General features: G+C 44.9%; 1 protein-coding gene across 2 annotated transcripts in view; it reads right to left on the reverse strand.

Moving 5' to 3' along the window:
- LOC144717603 (dedicator of cytokinesis protein 1-like) overlaps positions 1-23,298 on the reverse strand; it is a 214,263-nt gene that overhangs the window by 147,189 nt on the left and 43,776 nt on the right. For both annotated transcript variants that reach the window (XM_078593098.1, XM_078593097.1), the window contains exon 28: positions 161-256. In XM_078593098.1, the coding sequence (XP_078449224.1) occupies positions 161-256 (96 nt within the window). The remainder of the gene's footprint in view (positions 1-160; positions 257-23,298) is intronic.

The following is a 23,298-nucleotide window of genomic DNA, read 5'->3' on the forward strand; positions in this document are numbered from 1 at the left end:
GTAACTCCCGCGTATTCGAACACATCTGCCCGGCGTGAATGAGTAGGTCAAGCACCCTCTGGATGGGGCTCTCTCGTGCTCCCCTCTGGTGGCAATTGCAGGGCTGCACCTTCGACATTGGTGCGTGAGGTCGGGGCGGTGTGACCGCAGTGTAACTTACGATGGGGTCCGCCTCGCGATCCATAGCGATCACTGCACGGATCACGGTGCGCAGCAGCTGTTCCATTATGTATTGAATTTGCTGCAGCACGGGACCCTGGGAAGAAATGAACGCGGGCGTGAGCGCAGCGAAATCCCTGCTCAGAAACGTTTGCCCCATTAAGCGCGACACCGATTTGGCGTGGAAGATATTCTTGCTTTCCACGCGAACCAATGAGATTTTGATGCAAGGGAAATTGCGACATGTTAACAAACATTATATATTGGCTTTGTGCCATACAATGAACTGTTATTTCATATGTTTAGCATCCAATTTGTGGAGTTTTTGTAAAAACCCGTAATGTTCTTCCGTACCAATTCCACTTCAAATTATTTTTTATCCACCTTACAAATATAATGTAAAGTTTCTGCGAGTAACATGGTGATCAGCTATAGCTCCAATGTACGTATTTCACAACTAATTTGCATAGTTTTTGTTAGACAATTCAACACATAACCATTTCGTTGGACTTCACAAATGCAACATTAACAAGTCTGGCAGCGGCGTGACTTTTTTTTCTTTTCACTTTGGATTTCACTTGTGTGGCATTTCTTAGTGAGGGAAAGCGTAACCTTGTCAAGGAACAATCCTCCAGGGATAAAGTTGGGTTTTGTAAGAACTTTGCAAAAATTGGTGTCTGGTCTGTCAGCACGAAAAATGAGGTTAGCAGGGTTGGGATCCTTTTCCACGAGAGGAATAACAGTTCAGACCCAGTCAATTTCAATTGAACTGGGGGAGCATCTCAGCCGGAGCAACCTATCCAAATAGAAAATTACGGAAGGATTGCTGCATTATATTTTCTAAATGTGTAGCTCAAAGCTCAAAGCACCGTGCTTAAAGGATGAAATGGTCCGATAATTATAAAAGAGGCATTGGTTCTGTAATTTAATGCGGTTACATACATATACCCTCTATGAAATATATTTCTTCAAAGGTAATAGATGATTCTATAATGAGGATAATTTCATAAAATTGAAATCTAATATCAGGTATGGAAACCCTATTTGAATATATGTGTAGGGCTGTTACGGGAGGGCTGTAAGTGCATACGATCCAATGGGTAACAAACACAGTGGGCGGAGTTACGGGAGTACACGGGGGGGGTGCCCGCAGCGACGTCCGCATCGGGCAGCCTGGGGGGGTTGTGATCCTGATGGGGGGGTATAAAGGGGGAGGACAAAGAGAGCTCGGGGCTCAGTCTGGGAACGAAGGAGGAAGAGTGAAGATCCTCTAGCTAGAGCCCTGGACTCCCCTCGACGCCGCCCTTGTCAGGGCTGCAGAGGAGCGAGCCAGAGGCGTGGTTCCGTGAACCAGGGTTAGACCCTGGGACTCCGGAGACCGTAGCCCGACTCACCAGTGTCGGGCCAGTTAGCCTCCCCTAGCTCGTTAGAGGAGGACTTGGGGATAGGTGAGATTAGCTAGGGGGTATCCCCAGTTATCCGGGTGAGGGGGCCGCTACCCCCTCTAGTGTTGTCCTGTACCGATAAGCTGAAATAAATATACGTGTGCCTCAACCTGGGTGTCCAGCGTCATCACCGGTACTTCATCTGGTGTCAGAAGTACTACGGACATGGAAACACGTCAGACAGCTCGAGCCAGAGTACCGGAGGAGGACACTGCTGAAGTCGTTGAGCCCGAGGCGGCTCACCAAGACATGGCGCAGCCGGGGGCCGACGCGTTCCTACCGGGGCATCGGCATGAAGAGGGGCCGCAGCCAGACGCGCTACGGCTGGCTCACGAGAGACTGGCGGAGCTACTGTACGCCGCTGCCGCCACGCTGGAAAACATCACGCGGCTGGGGGCTGGTGGTCCACCACGGGGCGAGGGGAGTCGTCAACCTGAGCGCCTTCCCGCCATTTCTGAAAACTCAAACTTTGAATTTCCCGCCATCGTCACGGCAGCTGCGGAGGGCGTGGCCGGGCTCAACCTTGGGTCCGACACCGCTCTCGCTGGGACAGCTGCGTCATCTCCAGCGGAGGGAGCGTCATCACATCCGCGACAGGCGATTCCATCTGCCATTCGCGCCGACGCACAGCCGAGTCCCGGGGATAGCAGCCTACAGACTTCCAAGGCGAACGCTGCGCTACAACAACGGCTGCCTCCGCTGAAAGAATTTGTTGGTGCAGAGGGCGACTGGGGCGGCTTCCAGCGACGCTTCATCGCCCACCAAGAAATGGCAAGGTGGTCCGACGATGAAGCCCTCTGCGCGCTGCCGGCGCTCCTCGACGCAGACGCGCTCGCCGCCCTCACATCGGCGCCGAAAGAGAAGCGGTCTACTCTGCCGAAGGCACTACAGCTGCTGGCCGGGGTCTATGGACCTTCAGCGGAATGCAGAGAGCAGTTCTACGAGCGCAAGCGGGGTGAGAAGGAGTCGCCCCTGGCATACAGGACGAGCCTCCTAGCGCTGGCTAAGACGGCTTTTCCCCGTATGGACGACGATGGCGTGGACGCGATGGTCACGGAGAAAATACTCCTCCTGGCAGACGACCTGGACATCGCTGTCGTCGCACAGGAGGACGCCGAGATGACCTCTCTTCAGGCGGCGCGCCTCCTTCACGCCAACCTTCTGTCCCTGCGGCGGAAAGCCAGCAGGGCATCGGCAGGGCGTGCGGTGGCTGCAGCCACCCTTCCGACGGAGGAGCTCTTCGCCGTCGACCATCGACGGCAACAGGCGCAAGAAGTACGGTCGGCCCGGGACGGGTCAAGCCGTTTCAACCGCCCGTCGTCTCCACCGGGGCTCCCGCGGTGTTTCAACTGCGGCGTCCGGGGCCACGTCGCCTCGGGGTGCCGCTCTCCTCGACAGCGCGGGACGACGGCTCGACGGGACGCCGGGCCTCCTCCTCCCAAGCTCCAGCAACATGACCCGGCGAGTCGCGGCACCACACATGTTTGGCCAAAGCACCTACCCGTTGCACGCTCTCGCACCACAACAAACGGGGGGCCGATGTCGCGTTGCGAGGGGCCAACGCGGATCACTGCGGGGACTCAAATCGAGCCCAAACAGTGGTCCGTGTTGGCCCATCGCGTGGTAGCCGCGTCGTCAGGGTCGTCGGCCGTGGTCGGACACATTGACGGGGTAGAAGTACGCATCTTGGTCGATACGGGGGCATCGGCGACAATCATTTCGGAATTAATTTACAATATTCTGCCCGTACAAAGCCGGCCTTTACTGCCGGTTAACGTCCCATTCTATGCCGCTAACGGGGGCTCTCTCGGCATCATGGGACAGATTCGAGCGCAAATTTCTATTGGGGACATCAAATTGTCGGGGCCGATTTTCGTTTCCTCCTCGCTGGCGGTTCCGTGCCTGCTGGGGACGGATTTCTTAGGTAAAATGCCCATTCGTATTTTGATCGACCAAGGATGCATTGAGCTTCCATCGGGGCGGCGCATGGCGTTCCTGCCATCCCCTGCGGCGGCTCGGTCGGCGTTCGCGACGGTACCGGCGTTCGTCGTTAAAACTGTTCGTGTGCCGCCGGGAGCTCAAATGCTAGTGCCTCTGAAACTTCGTAAGCCCTTCGCTAAGGGCATAGGGGATCAGGGTGTTTTGCTGGGACCGTCTAGGGCCGGGGTTAATGGGCCTCATTTGATTCCGGCCCAGACCGTCGTAAGAGGGGACGGGGACCCTTTCATCGCGGTCCTCAATGTGGGATCGCAGACGGTGGTGGTTCCTCAAGGGACGGTGCTCGCTCACGCGACGCCAGTGCCCTGCGAGGAACCTGTCGCGAACCACGTTGGCACTGCTTCCCGGATGCTCCCACATTCGGACAGCGATGAAGGGTGGATCGACGCGCTTTGTGCGGGATCGACGGACCTGACAAATTCAGAGCGCCAACAGCTTAGAACGCTACTGAGGGAATTTTCCGACGTTTTCAGTCGTGATAAATATGATTTGGGTTGCACTCACCTGCTGCGTCACCATATTGACACGGGTGACAGCGCGCCAATTCGCCAAAATCCGTTTCGGTTAAGTCCCGCCGAAAAGGACCATGTCAAATCGGCTGTTGATGACATGTTAGCCGCCGACATCATTTCTCCCTCCACCAGCCCGTGGGGAGCGCCGATCGTCCTGGTTAAAAAGCAGGACGGCTCGTTGCGGTTTTGCGTGGATTTTCGGCGCCTTAATAAAATTTCGGTTGCCGACGCATACCCGCTCCCACGGATGGACGAATCGCTGGACGCTTTGGCGGGAGCGCGATTCTTCTCCACACTAGATTTACTTTCGGGATTCTGGCAGCTTCCTCTGGACGATGATTCTAAGCCTAAAACTGCTTTCCGTACACCGCACGGCCTGTTCCAATTCAACCGGTTGCCGATGGGCTTACACTCAGCGCCGGCAACTTTCCAGCGATTGATGGAATTGGTTTTGGCTGGATTGCAATGGGAATCGTGCCTGATTTATTTGGATGACGTTATTGTCTTTGGTAAAACTTTTGATGAACATCTCCAGAGGTTGCGGGCGGTTTTCCTAAAGATGCGGGCTGCTAATTTGAAATTTAAGCCCCAAAAATGCCATTTGTTACGCGAGTCGGTGCGTTATTTGGGGCACATCGTAGGGCGCTCGGGTATTGCTACCGATCCCGCCAAAACGCAGTGTGTCAGCTCCTGGCCGACTCCCACCTCGGTGGGAGAGGTCAGGAGTTTTATTGGCTTCGCATCATATTACCGACGCTTCGTCGCTAATTTTGCAACGATTGCCAAACCCCTACACGCGTTAACATCTAAAGGGGTTCGGTTCCACTGGGGTCAGGATGAGGAAGCTGCTTTCTGCTCCCTTCGGGACGCGCTGGTGAAGGCTCCTCCCTTGATTTACCCAGATTTTTCGAGGCCGTTTTTGCTCGACACCGACGCGAGCAACACGGGTATTGGAGGCGTGCTTTCCCAGGTGGTTGACGGCGTGGAACGGGTGGTCGCGTACGGCAGTCGGGTGTTGTCTCCAACGGAGCAAAGATATTGTGTCACCCGTAGGGAACTGTTGGCAATTGTCTATTTCATCCAACAGTATCGCCCATATCTGTACGGTCGGCATTTCACCGTCCGCACAGATCATGCGGCACTGCAGTACGCCCTGAAGGTTCAACAGCCATCGGGACAATTGTCCCGATGGCTGGAGGTCCTCCAGGATTTCAGTTTTGAAACCACTTATCGTAAGGGCGTTCGCCACACCAACGCTGACGCTCTGTCACGGATGCCAACCGCCTCCGAATGCGCATGTCTCCTGGGGTCGGGGCGTTGCAAGCCAGTAGGGGACATGATGGTTCCGGTCCTGGCGGCGGCCGCCGACGATGAAACGGTAGTCCCCATTGATATCGCCGAACAGGGGAGAGATTCCCTGCTTGGATTGCCCGTTGATGAATGGGGGCGCCTCCAGTTGGAGGATGCCTCCCTCCTCGCGTTGCGTCGTCGCGCCGGGGAGAGGGGGCGTGTGACGGGTCATGCCGACGCATGGGAAACCCATGCGGGCTTGCTTATGCATTGGGACGGGAAATCCCAGCGTCACCGGCTGGTGGTCCCTTCTGGCCTACGAGGTAAGGTGGTGTGGGCTGCTCATGAGCGCCTCCTCCACCTAGGTACCCAGAAAACACTCGCCTTGCTCCAGCTGAATTTTTTTTGGCCGGGTATGACAAGGGATGTCGCTGATCTGTTGGCGGCATGCCCTCAGTGTGCGCAGCGCAAACCACCGGCACGGGAGTCGAACCCGCCCTTGCAATCCATCCAGGTCTCCAGAATAAATGAACTGGTCGCACTGGATATTCTGGGGCCATTCCCCGCCACCTCCAGGGGAAATAAATATTTGCTTACTGGGGTCGAATATTTTACGCGCTGGCCTATGGCCTGGCCCTTGGCGAATCAGTCGGCAGCAGCCATCGTCGACGCCTTTGTCCAAGGTTATGTCATGGACAAAGGTGCCCCGGAGCGGTTGTTGACCGACCAGGGTAGAAATTTTTCGGGGAAACTCCTAAAACAAGTCTGTGATCTCCTGGGAACGAAAAAAATTCGAACCTCCCCCTATCACCCGCAAACGGACGGGATGGTCGAGCGTCTGCATCGCACCATCACGTCTATGTTGTCGCAGCAAGTTTCGGACTCACAGGCTGATTGGGACTTACAAATTCAAGGGGTTCTAGCGGCATACAGATTGGCTCCCCATGCTGCGACGGGGTTTTCACCTTTCTTTCTTATGTATGGCCGCGAACCCGACCCACCTGTTCGGGCACAGTTGCAGATCCCCGTGCCGCTGGGCAAATCTAAATTGGACGATCACGTTAAATTTAACCTTGACAAACTGACTGAGGCGCGGGATGCGGCGAGGCTAAATTCTGACAGGCGTCAGAAGGCGAACGAGCGCCTCAGACTGGCTCGCGCGCACGTGCTGCAGTGGAAGCCGGGGGACAGGGCATGGCTGCACTGTCCCCAGGTACCACTCGCGACCTCCTCTAAACTCGTACGCCCGTGGCGGGGCCCCGTCGAGGTTGTTGAGGTTTTGAGGCCTCAGTGCGTTCGAATCCAATGGGGGAGGCGCCGGTGGTTTGTACACCCCTCTAGGCTGAAGCCGTTTGTTGCGGTGCGGGGGCCCACGCCACGCACGCGAGGCCAAGCATGTGGGGGGTCGACCGACTCGGAGGGTCCGTCGCTGCTCTCGCCTGATGTGTTGCCGGCTGTCCCACCCACAGGTGCACCGGGAATGACGGGCTCACGCCCTGGAACCCCCACAGGTGATGCCGACAGTCGCGCGACTTCAATCGCGACCTCACCTCGAATGGGACAGCCGCCACCGGATGGTCCGCCGTCCGGGGTTGCCCCGTGTGACGGGCCTGCGGCAAGGACGCGCGCTAAAATGCGCAGACTCTTATAATATACAGCAGGAAGAAAAAAAAAAAAAAAAAAACTTTTTTTATTTATTTTCCTTCACGTGTCATGGTTACTGTATGCTGCGTCGGTGGTGTGCTCCTTGCACACTGAGTGTGTTGTGTGTGTTGTGGGTGCGTTGTGTGTCGTGGGTGTGCTGTGTGTGATGGGGGAGTTCCTGGCTAGTTGTACATACGTGCTTACGGATTTCGTATTTATGCGGGGGGGGGGTGCGTCGGACATTCCTTTCGGGGGTATGGTTGTTGTTCTTGTTGTTGTTCTTCTATTTGCATTTTGTTGAAAAAATGAGGCACACACGGGGTCGAGGGGTAATTGTTCCTTTATTTGGAATTGTTGCAGCCGGGACGGCTGCGAGCTGTAATGGGGGGGGTGATGTAGGGCTGTTACGGGAGGGCTGTAAGTGCATACGATCCAATGGGTAACAAACACAGTGGGCGGAGTTACGGGAGTACACGGGGGGGGTGCCCGCAGCGACGTCCGCATCGGGCAGCCTGGGGGGGTTGTGATCCTGATGGGGGGGTATAAAGGGGGAGGACAAAGAGAGCTCGGGGCTCAGTCTGGGAACGAAGGAGGAAGAGTGAAGATCCTCTAGCTAGAGCCCTGGACTCCCCTCGACGCCGCCCTTGTCAGGGCTGCAGAGGAGCGAGCCAGAGGCGTGGTTCCGTGAACCAGGGTTAGACCCTGGGACTCCGGAGACCGTAGCCCGACTCACCAGTGTCGGGCCAGTTAGCCTCCCCTAGCTCGTTAGAGGAGGACTTGGGGATAGGTGAGATTAGCTAGGGGGTATCCCCAGTTATCCGGGTGAGGGGGCCGCTACCCCCTCTAGTGTTGTCCTGTACCGATAAGCTGAAATAAATATACGTGTGCCTCAACCTGGGTGTCCAGCGTCATCACCGGTACTTCATATGTATATCATACCCAATGCTGCATTACCCATAACTGTATATATTTGGCAAGCTATACTATTCTAAGGAGCAATATGTAAAACAAGAATTCTGCAAATTTTCCGCGTACTTAGCAATGAACTGCTTTTATTTTGCAACTATTCCATATTAACCAAATGAATGCAGATATTAAAACGATAACAGCATGTGGAGGATACGTAATGACACGTACAAAACGCTCATCATGTATTAGCGTGCATAGAAATTGAATATATAGGGGGATGGAATTGTTGTCTTCCCGGGTGCCAGTCAAAAGTCAAGTTTGTAAAATTCAAGATCAAGCCTCCTGGTTGTATTGACCTGGTTGAACTGGTTAAACCGAAGCACTGTGAGTTTAAAGACAATACCTTTTCGTGTATTGCATAACATGCATAACATGCAATCCACGACGAGTCGTAGTGTCGTGGCACAGACACAGAGAAGAGGAGGAAGAGGACCATGATTCAATGTGCAGTAAACATGAACAGATTAGAATGAGAATCCAAAAAGTAACGAATTGAGAGGATGGGGTGATCAAAGAAAACTGAAATTACATTTTTACCCATTTACATATTGTCTTGCGCCCGAAAGTATACCGTACATCCCTTCATATTTAAAATTTTGTGGATATTTTTGAGCATAACGCATAATTTTTTTTAAACAATAACATATCTGTTAGATTAATATTCTCATTCTAAACTGTGGAATTAAAAGTTTGCTATTTTCTCTTGGGGTTGCATCAATTAGTTCCATGCTGCACTGTATACATATTACAGGGAACAAAGAAATCTCTTTTTAAATTAAAAAAGCTAATTTAGTTACCTTCCTTCTCTCTATTCAATGGAAAATGACATTTTTATTACCTTTATTTTTCTCTTCACCACTTCCTTTCCCCTGCTGTGCAAAATATTGCAGCTATAAACTATTTCTAGTTGTTTCCAAATGCCACAGAGCCACAGACTGTTCTCTATCCTCTGCAAAGGTAGCCTTTGAGCGAGAACATTATTTTGCTTCAGGTTCCTTGGTGAATAAGCCAAATAATTAGATGGAAAGCTTCGTGGTTTTGAAATAAAGACAATTAAAAAAATGCCATTTGTTTAGAACCCAATTAATCCTTTGGGCTATAAAACGAGCATGTTAATTACGTGAAGATGAAATTGAGGAAACGGGCAAAAATGCACGAGGCTTGTTTTGAGAGGAGGCACGGGGGTGGCTCAATTGGCCATTTGTATCGGACGGTTCACCTGTAAATAACGACGACTGTGACTCGGCAACTGCGGAGAATGTACCTTTTAAATTTGCTCTGCTCGACAAAATTCACCCAAAATAAACGATTTTGATGAAGAATCCCGTTTAATGTACTGGACGGCTAATGAAATACAATTATTTTTTTAATAACTTTTAAAATTCGGAACAAATTTTTAGATGAAAAAAAAAACACATTCTTGGTTCTTTCGGTAAAGTCACGTAGAAGGGAAATAATAAAATAATAATACATGTTTTTTTATTTTAAAGAATATGAATCCATGCAGTCACGAAAGCTTTAAATCGAGAAAAAAAAACAACCAATGTAAAAATGCAATGATGGTAATACCTCAATGGGTAATAACGCATTTATTATTAAAAGCAATGCTGAAATTGTATTCACAGATTGACAAACTACGTGCAATGACAACCCCCAAATGTGGGCCAGCTCTGTATATGGGACATCCAACTGAGTGGCCTTAGGAGTATGCAGGTTGGTTGGCTATCTCCTCATTTGGTGGTCCCTATAAGGAGGGATCTCCATACAGAATACCAAGGTCAAGCATACCTATCTTGAGTCCAAAATATGATTTAAAGGTATGCTATGGTTCTTTCGGTAAAGTCACGTAGATAGACAAAAATAATAATAACAAAATAATAAAAATTAAGTGAATAAAAATAATAAAAATATCACGACGTTTCGATCGCAACACAAGCGGTCGTCATCAGGAACTGGGAGGTTAGCCTCTGAGGGCAAGCTGTTCATCAAGGTTTAGAGATGGGCGGGGCAGCTAATGTTAATGTAGGAGAAATTATTTAAAGGCTTAGCATATTACTCTTTGGTTCTTTCGGTAAAGTCACATAGGTAGAAAAAATAATAGATCACGACGTTTAGATCGCAACACAAGCAACCGTCTTCAGGTGAAAAAGAGGGAGAATCTGCCGCGGCAGGCTGTTTATAAAGGTTTAGAGATGGGCGCAGCAGCCAATGTTAATGTAGGAGCGAGCAGGAGAGTGCGAGTATGAAAGAGAAATTTGCTTGTAAATGTAAGCTTGGCAACGGCCGAGCTTGGCTAGGGCCCGGAAATTGCACCATAAAACTGACATATAATGTGCCGCCCTTGGTTAATCCACTGCTGGATGAAGGCTTCCACGTGCCACTTTGGTGATGAGTGTGGTTTGGCTATACTTCCCTGCACTGGTGAGGAGGTGCGCAGGATCGGTTGATATGTCACTCGCCACTGATGCTAGCCATGGCAGAGAATCAATCAATCAAACGGCTGGGTTTGTAGAGCAGTGCGTGACCCACCCTTCGCATTATGATAAATACACATCTACAATACGTGTAACTATTCGGAGGCTTGTGTTGCTTCCGAAACGTCGTGATTTTTTATTTTGTTTTATTTTACTTTTATTAATTTACATTTTTTTACGTACGTGACTTTACCGAAAAAAACTAAGAATATTAATCCTTGCAGTCACGAAAGCTTCAAATCTAGAATTAATACGTGTAACGTGATTGCTCAAATGTTTCTGCAATAATTTATGACAAAGTGCTTATTTTTTTATTCTCAAAATGTTTCCTAGAGGTCATTGGATGAATAACTTACTCACGACACAACTTAACATTTAATTTAATGTTATCAATTATCTAATATATGTACTTAAGTTTTAATGCATTTTCTTTACAGTAAAACAGTTTAAATATATTTGGGAATGTATCAAATAACTTTAGTCATTATTTACATTGTTAAATCTAATGTACATGATCATGATTTTTTTTTAAATAACAAACTAGCTATTCATCTTCTTGGTTCTTTCGGTAAAGTCACCACGTAGAAGGGAAGTAATAAAATAATAAAAATAAAACATAATAAAATAATTCTCACGACGTTTCGGCCACAACGCAAGCAGCCGTCCTCAGGTGATTCATTCTTCACCTGAGGACTTTACCGAAAGAACCAAGAAGATGAATCCCTGCAGTCACGAAAGCTTTAAATCGAAAAAAACTAGCTATTGTTCCCATTATAAGGCTTTCCGTATTTAACTCTGTAAATGCATGATTGAATGACCTTTCAAACATTCTCAAGAAAATGACATAACCTTTTGGTGAAAGATCACGCCAGTAATAAAAGTTTGCTGTCAATTTAAGGTCACACATAATATAGCGGGAGGACCATCGGTATACATGTTGAGTCTAAATAATAATTCATCCTGTATAACCAGCCATTGTTACTATTTGTTTATAAACCTCAACAGCGCATACATGAACAAGTTATACCACTATAATGTGCATTACTACCAGTTAAGGGCCACATTTTAAATAGTCTGTTTTACCTTTTATGAAGCATTAGAATTCTTATAGAATACATAAAACTGGATCTAAAAAGGACCAAGTACAAAAAAACATCAATGGAGTGTTTGTTATCCCCGTGACACCAACACTGGACCCGTGATCACCCTGGGACTCATTGGCATCAGTCTTGGTGGCGCTGGTACCCGATTGTTGAAGGCTCCTCCTTCGAAGTCAGTGTCTCGTGCCATCCTATTTTCAGAGGCCTGGTGGCGGTGTGGCACCTCCCTCCGCTTCCCTCTGGCCATGCTGTTGATTTGCATCACCATCTGTTTGCTCCCAGAGTCGCTTTCTTGGCCTGGCTCAGGATCTCCGACCAGGTGCACATCGTTGTGTAGCGAGCGGCCTTTTCTAGACAACTTAAAGATTGTGTGCGGTCACAGAGTGCTCTATTTTCACCTTCCTGCATTTCCATATTCTGTTTTAGTTGTTGCTGCGTTATATTTATCTTGCATTTTGTAAGGCACTTCGTGATGCATTGCAGCAAAGTGCCATATTAAATACACATCATCTATAACCTTGACCTTATGCGATTTATAAATGCAAATGTTTAGAAATAATAACCATGAGATTTTTTTTTTAAATATTCAATTGTCTTTGGATATTTTAATTGTAATGCTGCACTCATTGGGAGTTTGCTATTTTCCTCTCCTTATTCTAATCCAGATGTCTCATGCAAATATCCGTTTTAGATTTGAAGCTTTCGTGACTGCAAGGATTCATACTCTTAGTTTTTTCGGTAAAGTCACGTAGGTATTTACCGAAAGTATAAAAAATATCCGTTTGTTGTCCTTGCTCCAATTAGCACGCTTTGCTACGTACGATGCGAAAGAAGTTCAACATACATACCTACAAGATTCCCTCTTTCATAATGCTCTTATTTGATTTAAATACAAATATCATCATTATCATTGGCCATAGGCAATCCATTGCTTTATTATATTGCACCATACATGGTCCAGAGATGCCACAATCCATCCCCTGCACATGGGCTCACCTCACCTCTCCACCTAGACGGTGGTTATCCTTTTTCGTTTGCCCATAATGGTCCGCTTGGCGATAAGTAAATGGTAATCATTGCGAAGGGAAACGCTTTTGTATGCAGATGAGGAATGGGCCCTTGAGATGGTAAATTGGATTTTACACATTACTTTGCTCATTAAGGAATGGTAGAGCACAGCAGATCAGCGCCAGACATCCTTGTAAGAAATCGAATACTCCAGAAAATTTGGGGGCACTGAAGTTTCTCATCAGAAAACGCAGGCATCGTCACCTGTTCTATGTTCTGTAGACATGTTAGTGACTAATTAACTGACAGAAAAAAAGTGACACCTACAAATATGAATGTGATTATCGCTTCACTTTAAAGTGCTTGCTTGTACGGTATTTTTTTTCTCCAATTCATTTTTATACACTGTAGTTTCAAATAGCGTTCTCCATTAACTAATATTGATATATAACAATATTTGGTGCAAAACATTTTCTGCATAGTTAGTAGGACATTAAATACCATTTACATGCACGGCTATAAATCCAATCCTTTGTAATTCCATAATAAATAACAAAAGTATAATTAATTAAGCAAACAACGAGAAACCCAGGTTTAATTCTACTACCCGTCAATAATGAGATGTCATCAATTGCAAATTAAAAGAGTATTAATTTGTTGTGTTTGTAATAAATAGTACAATTGAAAAGTCTACGTGGTTTTCTGCTTAACAGCTCCTTGATCCAGTGGTGGAAATTCCACATCCCTATGCCAGAGGCCAGTCACCCCATACGATTCAAGTATTCCAATCACTTTTGCGATTTTCTCTTGACTTCCCAAAAGGTGGTATTCATTTTAATTACCCCAGTGAAATGAATCGTCGAAACAACTAATTTCCTTTCTGATCGCAAGCCACGAGCCCTACCTCTGCACCACCTGTCCAGACAGTTTGTAAAACTTTGCTCACATTGTAAGCAAAGCCAATAAAAAAAACAATATTCGCTTTATAGATATAGTTATTTTCTTTTTGGTGGCTGTCTGGCAGTGTGTGCAGACATCATGCAGTGTATCGACTGCCTCTTATGCAAAGGCAATTCTCATGGGAATAACTGTACAATGAATGTATCTCTCGTATTCCTTGCTAGGGAATCATTTCGTCCATATTTCAACATTTACTCGTGCAAAAAATCCGACCGTGGTAAATGTTTCCGTTTTCTACACTTTAGATGAAAGTGCTTTGCCCGTACCATCCAACTTAATGAAGGTTAGAGCTGAAATCTATAATTGTATGGTCTTCAAATATTAACATTTTCAAATATTTCAGCAGTTCAAAACGGAACAATAGGTCTATTGTGTGCTTAAGAAATAGCTTGATTTTTTATGTTTCTCGACTCTTGGAATTTATTAGAGTAACTATTGCTTTTGATGGTGATAGTCTTGTGTGTTCTTTTGAAATGCGATTATTGGAACATGTATTTGTGTTGTCAATGTTCACATAGCTATCCATTGTTGTAAGATAACGCTGAGCACAATAGACGTACCATCACTAGGAATACAATACATTCGTTTTATGTAAATGAAAAATGTCATGTAATCACTATCACACTACAGTATCTCTTTACCAAGCTAGTTTTTCAAATTAAATCATGATTTTGTTCATTGTATGTTCCCATTGCAATATTCCAAGCTACATCTTTAATCTTTTAAGTGGTTTATGGTAATGTGCTGTCTATATATGAAATTACATTTAGGCCTCAATTTTAATTTTAAAGACCTAACCAACTTTATAATTTAAGTTGCTTTATAGTCTTGATTATCTTGGCCTTATTATCTACCTTAGAAACAGCACCATTTTAATAATTCGATCACAGCTGTTAGACACCCACCTCCCTAATTTTAACAACTGGACATGAATGCACGGAAAATCGATCGGAATGGGATCTCGTGAATCAACATCGCTGCTGCTATCTTTACAATCGCTAACTTTACCATTTACGATGTACATGATCAGTGCAATTGATTTTTAAAAAAACACATACACTAATCAGTAGTTGTCCTGTTCTCCATCTCCTCAAGTAGATTGAGTGAACTCGTCAGTGGGTAGTGAATGTGAGTGGGCCGTATAGGACCACGATTGCTCAAGCAGGCTTCAAGGCAGTTATTACGACGGGACAATATCTAATTCCATGCCTATTTTGACGAATTTACGTGAAGTCAATGTCTTCAATTGCTTTCAAGAATTATATTAGGAATCATAATAATGTGCTTGCATTACTCAGACTAATTCAAACTCTCAGGCTTCTTAGATGTACGACATCATTGCGGCTATTTTCCTCTCCTCTCACAGCATTAATCATACACAAAACATAAACATTATAAGCAGATCACACACCTATTAGACACTGACAGGAAATCTGTTATAACCATCAATGACCACGACATATGTTATACCAGCACACATTCCCTAAACACTTTCACGCATGCACTGCTTAAAGCAAAACCAATCTTGTTTCTGGTTTAATGTCACGTTAGGTTTCCGAGGGATCCTCCCCAAACGTGTTGAAATATTTAAATGTAATTTCATAGCAGCCATATGAATAACAGTAGCCCACCGCGGTGGATATGATGCATGAGAGGGAGCCATCTATTGATCGGTGCCATTGGCTTGCAATGCAGTTGTTGATCCCTGTGAATCTGCTGGTTTTGTGAATCTGCTGGTTTTGTCATCGTGTTGTTGTGTAACTGATAACCTTCCATTTTGTATGTATGTGTGTTGAACTTCTTTTGCACCGTACGTAGCCAACCACGCTAATCGGAGGTGCGGGGGAAGCACAACAAACTTTTGTTTCCAGATGTCTAATCTTAGTGGTTAACTAATACAACGCTTAACGACGTAACAAACTTCCCTATCATCATCAGCCAATGGTCTATACCGGTGGTGGTTAACCCGGCGGCTCCGTGGGCTGCATGCGGCCCGTGGAGCCCCTCGCGGTGACCTGGTCTAAGTGTGCCTTGGGCAAGCGGACGGCAACCAAAATAGCAAAGCAGAGACATTTTTTGTTCGAATCCGGAAAAAAAAAGTTTCAAAAGCCGCAACGCAAGTGAATAACATGACGAAGGAGTCCTAAAAGAACCGCATGCGGCGCCGGAGCTGTAGGTTGCCGACCCCTGGTCTAGGGTGATGCGTGGGGTCATGATAAGTTGCACAAGCCCGATGAATTCAATCTGGCAGCCCACTGCGGTGAAGGAGGGCCGCTGATGTGGCCCACTGACTCATCTGGTCTATGGCAGGGGTCGACAACCTGCGGCTCTGGGGCTGCATGCGGCTATTTAAGGGCTGCTTCGTGACGTCCATCAGTAATGAAGGACCACCATCTCGTATTCACTTGCATTGCGGTTCTTGAATTGCTGAGGTTTTTTTTTATTACGTAAAATTCGAAAAAAAAGTATGTCTTCCTGTTATTTTGGCTGCAGGCCCCTGGTCTATGCACTCCTGGATGAAGGTCTCCCCACTTGTCTAGTTCCTCGCACCTCTGAGTCTCTCTCTCTCTCTCTTGGAGAGTGAGCGAATACTGTGCCCGTTACAAGTTGACATGATATTATTATCATCATCCATCATGGTCTCCAGATGAAACAATCCATCTCGACTGCATCAATTTCCCCTGAGTCAAATGTCTTTTCATAGCCTACAAACGCTTGGCATAATGGTATTTTATATTCATTAGTCTTTTTCAGAATCTGATGGGAAGTAGGTATGTGCTCGATGATAGAGGAACCTTTCCACACCATCTTGCTTACTAGATTGGTTGGCTTCTGAATTATCCATTGTTTTGTTCCCAATGACCTTCATGAACTATTTATATACATGAGATAGGGGAAGAATGAGCCTGTGTTTCTTTCAGCCAGTTTTGTCGAGTCTTTTTGAATCGAAGAATCGTTGAGGCATCATTCCACGACGGAGCAACACATTCAGAATAAAGGGGGTCGCGGTATCACAACGGTTAATACACCACACGCTAGGAACCCAGCACCATGATTTCGATTTAAAGCTTTCGCGACTGCAGGGATTCATCTTCTTGGTTCTTTCGGTAAAGTCACGTAGAAGGGAAATAATAAAATAATAAAAATAAAACAGAATAAAATAAAATAATTTTGTAATAATACAAATAAAACATAATAATAACATAATAAAATAAAATAAATGTATTAAGTAAAATTTTTATTATTTTATTATTTCCCTTAATAATAAAAAATAATAAAAATAAAACATAAAATTATTTTATTTATTATGTGTTATTTTTATTATTTTATTATTTCCCTTCTACGTGACTTTACCAGTAACACGAGTTTGATGTCTGGTCACACCTATATCTGAACTGGTTCTGAGCCTCGCATTTCACGAACCTGCGCCAAACAGCATGTTGACATGTGGTCAGATAACTCTTGTGACCGAAATGGCGCGGTGAGGTCCTCAATCGGCAGTGGATTAACAGAGAGCTGAAAATTGTTTATTACTTAGGTAAAAATACAAGTTAGTTATGAAGCTATTATATGAACAATTTACAACTGAATTATAGTATTTCCCTGAACTTGTTTTCATTATCTTAATTGGCTTTGACATAATTGCAATCGAATGCAACTCTACATTGGCGTGTAGGCAGATTCTGATCTGTAAAAGCTATTTTGCTCAAGCATAATTTTGACATCAAATATAATTGTCCTGCATGTAAAAAGGCAGCAGTTAAAGTGGCCCATCTTTCTCGGCAAAGCATCCAAAATGAGACAAATGGATTTACTGGGACTTTCTACAACAAGCAGGTCATTGTAATCTAATTGTGTATGCAACTTGACCATACAACAACAATTGCATTGATTTGTATGTAGGGAGAGGGAAAACAGTGTTATAATTGTAAAGTGAGTCGGTTAACAGTGTAAAGGAATAAATACCATTGAGGACGAAACATCATTTTACAATGATAGCGCTACGGCTCTGACCAAAAATAGCTACATTAGTGGCCAAAATACAATTTTGGAAGTTTACGCGAACTGTACAAAAAATGCTCGAATGCCGGTGGAGTACATGACTTAAACAGAGAACCAATCCATTATTGACCAACGCTGCTCCAGGTAGCTGCATCTAATAGATTACAGCAAAAGGTCAGCTTCTGACATGTTGGGCCTTTGTTTTTTTAACACAGAAATCTATTAAACAACGACTCAGGGTGGGCAATATCTGCACAAAAGCGAAGAGGTGAGCTTTCCTGTTTGCTGAAGACCAAGCGGGCACGGTGGAAGGAACCTAACAAGGGCTGGAGAAATAAACCGCTCCACGTTCTTTGTCTCTCGGGATGTGTAAATTACAATGCAGCCTGTGTAGGGCATTTTTGTTGTTGTTATGCTGGAATGCACACACAGCTACTTGCTAACAAAGATCCCCCGTATAGCCTTAACAGACTGTACACGAGGGGGGTGGATGGCGAGCACCACGCCCGACCGCCTTCGTCTCCCGAGTGGCGATGTTTGTCTACCGCACCAAGTACTCATTTGAGACTGAGTCGACGTAGGGGAGGGCCCAGGACGAGTTCAAATATTCGTCACTGGTGTTGGCCGTGAGCGGGAATCGAACTCAGTACACCGGATACCAGAGGTGTGGACTCGAGTCATGTGACTTGGACTCGAGTCAGACTCGAGTCATGAATTTCATGACTTGCGACTCGACTTGGACTTGCATAACAATGACTTTGTCCCACCTATGAGATGTGGACTCGAGTCATGTGACTTGGACTCGAGTCAGACTCGAGTCATGAATTTGATGACTTGCGACTCGACTTGGACTTGCATAACAATGACTTTGTCCCACCTCTGCCGGATACCTAGCGCAGCGTGCTACCCGCTACACCACCTCTCCCCACTACTTGATAACAAAGATCCCCCATATAGCCTTAACAGACTGTAGGGGCAAGTGCTGTTAGCGAGCACCTATGAAGGCCGCAACGGTACACGAGGGGGTGGGTGGCCAGCACCACGCCCGACCGCCTTTGTCTCCCTAGTGGTGATATTTATACACTGCACTAGGTACTCATTTGAGGCTTAGTCGACCTAGGGGAGGCCCAGGATCGGTTCAGATAATTGTCACTGGTGTTGGCCGTGAGCGGGAATCGAACTCGGGTCTCCGGGTTCATAGCGCAGCGTGCTACCCGCTACACCACCTCTCCCCACTACTTGATAACACACACGCATACACACACGCGTGCGTGAGTCTGCACCTTCTTATGCGTGGGCTGTGAGGCAGCTGTGGTGCGACGTTTTAAATTACTATGACAGAATAAAAAGCACTCTCAGGTTTTTCCCCACGTATTTTTGAAGAAATTGTTCGCGATATTCTGTTTGCAAAGCGAAACATCCAAATATTTTTTTTTACACGGTACAGCAGCTTATCTGTGAAAAGCTTTTTTAGTTGTGGATAATTTGGCATACTTTGTGGACATTTCATCAAAGAGATGATGTAATGTTCACCGTGAAAGCAGCATGCAATGTTGTATTTGAAATGTTCTTTTCAGACAACCTTAAGTCTCTCTATTTTGCATTATGCCCAAAGCCACCTACTGCACATGTGTGCATGTACATTCCTTTGTCAATCCACTGCTGGATGAGGTCCCTGCCCTATGCCTTGCAGCTCATGGGGGTTGATTGGCAATACATCACGCGTTGGAGGGCATGTAAATATGAACTGGAAAAGTAAATCACTTTGGTAGGGAATTACCATTCGTTTACGATTACAGGTATCTTGTGACCACAATTGCAGACACAATGTCACGGTATACTAATAGGGTTTTCCCCCTTTTTTCTGGCAACAAAAACTGACACCTTTTGCAAGGAATCATGCTTACATTAACCACAATACTTGCAGTCAAATGCAAACAAAAAACAATACTCTGAAAAGGCGTCATCTGGTCGAACACCATAGGAGACTAGGCTCTAAAGAAAGCTGTCTCTGGTGTGGACCAATCAGTTTCAAAGACAATGCATAAATTATCAGAGTATTGTTTTTTGTTTGCATTTGACTGCAACTATTGTGGTTAATGTAAGCATGATTCCTTGCAAAAGGTGTCAGTTTTTGTTGCCAGAAAAAAGGGGGAAAACCCTATTAGTATATTTTGGTACTGGCAAAGGAGGCCCCATGATGAAATGTCACGGTAGTTTTAGGCTCCGATATATTTGCAAGCAAATTCAATAACTTGCCCGCTTATTCTTTCAGAAGTGGAATTTACTTTGGTTGGTCTCGGCACAAGGGGTGGCACTTGGTGATATTTATGGAATTAATATTTGTATTCAGTAACACATAAGCTGATTTTATAATCGAAACTTATAAAGAACAATATTTCTGTTTAGCTAGAAACCACACACACACAGCATCAACAACAATCGATGTATTCTATATCAAATGCACGTTCGTCAAAATGGCTATGGATGAAGGCCTGCTCATGCCATTGTTTAACCATTTTTCACCACGTTGGTTTGTCTTTGTTGGTGAAATGAAGGGGGTGGTGCATGACTGGTTCAGATGTCCCTCGCCAGTGAAGTTAACCGTGGCCGAGAATTTAACTCAGGTTACAAGGTTCATAACGTGGCAAGAGAACCTCTGAGCTACCTCCATTCCACCCTGTGGATCTCAGAGAAAAACATATGCTAAAGCAGCAGGTGGGATGGATGTACGTTAAAAATAGACCCAACTTCTTCAAAATATTCCAAAGAAATGGATTGACAAGTGCCTAGTCCTCTCACTTTATTAAATGTGAGCAAAAGCCTAGGATAAATTTTAATGCATAAATTATTCACTCGCCAATGACGTCACTCCATCTGTGCCCTATTGACCTTTTGTGCCACGTGAACTTAAACAAATGCGAATATTCGCTCGTCTTACTGTCATATCTCTACTATGCAAGGATAGTATTCATTACCTCTCTAAGCCACCTTCAGAAGGGCTTATTCTCAATGTTCCACACACAAGGACCTTTTAATGATTTCTGCATATATAAATATATTTTTAAAAATACTTTGGAAGCATCACAACCATAATATATTGCATCAGCCAAAAGGTGGAATGTAGTTATTTTCTTGACGGCAATATTGTTTGTAGGCTTTCAGAGGAAATGACCTATACTGTCACGTCTGATCTCTGCAAGTCGCTCACTCTGATAACTTCTCCACCCACATAGCCTGCCGGGACACTATTTCTTCCCAGAAATACATTCCAGACGATCCATCATTATCTTACCCACCAATTTACTAAGCCCAGTCAGCCACCATTCTGCAGGATGCTTGCTGGCGCAAAAACAAAAGAATAATCACATTTAAGTATGAGCCCTGGTCTCAGGTTGCACACCTGGGATACATCAAATAGCGACTTGCTCCGTTGGAAAGTTGGTGCCCGGCACGTTAAACTGTCGAGGGACAAATTGTATGTGAATTTATTGGTAAATAAACGACATAACTGAAAACAAATTACCATTGCAACTCCGGTCACATGCTTCCGTCTGCTTTTTTTAAGCGTGGTCTAAACTGTGGCTTTTTAATCCTATAAATTTCAAGTTCATTTCAAGTTCAAGTTCATTTATTAGGTATCGCCCTGTGAGCCATTCGGCTCTTGAATCGGGTGCAACCGCAACAAACAAAAAACATGAACAAAAAACATCTTAAAGTGAATATGTGACTGAGTGCCAACCGAAAATCCAAAAAAAGACAGCAAAATTAATTTGGGAACAGGTAATGAGAAAAATCTGAAGGTTGGTGGCACTTTCCGCTACCGTTTTTTGTTGTTGCCAACATTGTGGCATGATTGACAACTGAATAATGAGAATAAGATCTGTTTATAATGTGTGTGCTGTTAAGTTGCTTGTCCAGTTTTCGGATGCAAAGCTTGGCATTGCATAAATATTACCATTACACCCAGATAAACACATCCATTATATACATACACTAATTATTTGCTTCTATTGACAAATTGTTTGATTTACATAAAATTGTAAATAATTTAATTGAAATAAAAATAGAGGTAAAAATAAGCATATATGTGTGCAGACGACCCAAGGTAAAATCATTTACATAAAAGTAAGAGGTAAGAATAAGAATATATGCTATTATGTTGTACCGCAAAATGTACACGAAAAAAACAAAAGTCTCAATTCTGTAATTAGTAACATTGTTTTTTTCATCACCATCTATGATGAGGGCCTCCCCAAAAGCCACCGCCACCACCTACCAAGATCATGCGATGTCATGATCCACCTAGCACCTACACCTAAGAACTGATGTTATCACTTCATCTCTTCAGTGAACGGCCTCACGGTCAAATTCCATTCTTTGGCTGCCACCCCATTATTATTTTTGGTCACCTCCCCTTCTAGCGATGGGTGCTGCCCAAGCCAAATTATTCTTCTCAGCAGTTCGAATTATTTCATTAACCCACGTATGTTCTATAATCGACGGTCACTCAATGGTGCCTAGGATATCCTTCATACAATGTAATACATCATCATAATGATGAAGTATTGTTCATGAACTTGGTTGAAAGCAATGTTGATGATAAATAAATAATTTACAAGCGTGACATGAGCTCCTCCTGCTGGAAGTATTGTTTTTCAATGTCGATAAATCACAATGGACAATTGGTACAGCCTTTAAACATGGCTATGTCGTAAATGGGCATCAGCGGTCAATGCGGCAAAGAATGGTGATGATGTAAACAGTATTTATAAAAATAGAATTCTACTGTACAAATCACCATATCCTCTGGGTTATGAGAAACCTATATTCTCCCTGTGTGAAAACGAAAGTTTGGGCTGCATCTTACTTTCCGAGAATACGGCAATCCAGAAAACATGGGACATTGGGCCAATGTTGGTTCAACGGTTCAAGCCATACCAACGTTCGCCCAGCATTGTATATTTACAGGGAATATACACTAATAAGTAGATTGTGCTCAATTACATGACTAAAATCCAAATAAAGCATCCTTCCCATCGCAAATTTGTTGAGAAATAAGATTTAAAGCAATGTTTAAGTTTAATTTAAATTTCTGAAGGTCGTTTGTTTAAAAATGTCAGTTGCATGGTCGAATGTGTAAACGCTGCAGTGATGTGCAACGATTTAAAACTTGGGGTGAAGGAGAAATACAATTTTCATAAAAACGTCACCAGAGTGGACCCAAGCCAAGATTGTTATTTAACCAGGAGTAAGCAATGTCAATGACAAACTTTAATGCCCTTTGCAAGGACTGATCCTGACTGGATCAACAACATTTATCAAGTTCTTTAAAAAAAATGTAACTATATATTGATTCATCTTCTTGGTTCTTTCGGTAAAGTCACGTAGAAGGGAAGTAATAAAATAATAAAAATAAAACATAATAAAATAATTCTCACGACGTTTCGGCCACAACGCAAGCAGCCGTCTTCAGGTGAAAACCAGGTCTGGTTTTGCGTTGTGGCCGAAACGTCGTGAGAATTATTTTATTATGTTTTATTTTTATTATTTTATTACTTCCCTTCTACGTGACTTTACCGAAAGAACCAAGAAGATGAATCCCTGCAGTCACGAAAGCTTTAAATCGAAATATATATTGATTGTTTTCTTCTGCTAAACGTGTGTGGCTTATATTTATCCACAATCCCTCAAGGGACTGAATCCCAAAGCTGGGACTATTTTTTTGGTTGTTCGT

This window comes from Lampetra planeri, chromosome 4 (genome assembly GCF_965212315.1).
Source record: "Lampetra planeri chromosome 4, kcLamPlan1.2.h2, whole genome shotgun sequence".
In the NCBI taxonomy this organism is placed as follows: Eukaryota; Metazoa; Chordata; class Hyperoartia; order Petromyzontiformes; family Petromyzontidae; genus Lampetra; species Lampetra planeri.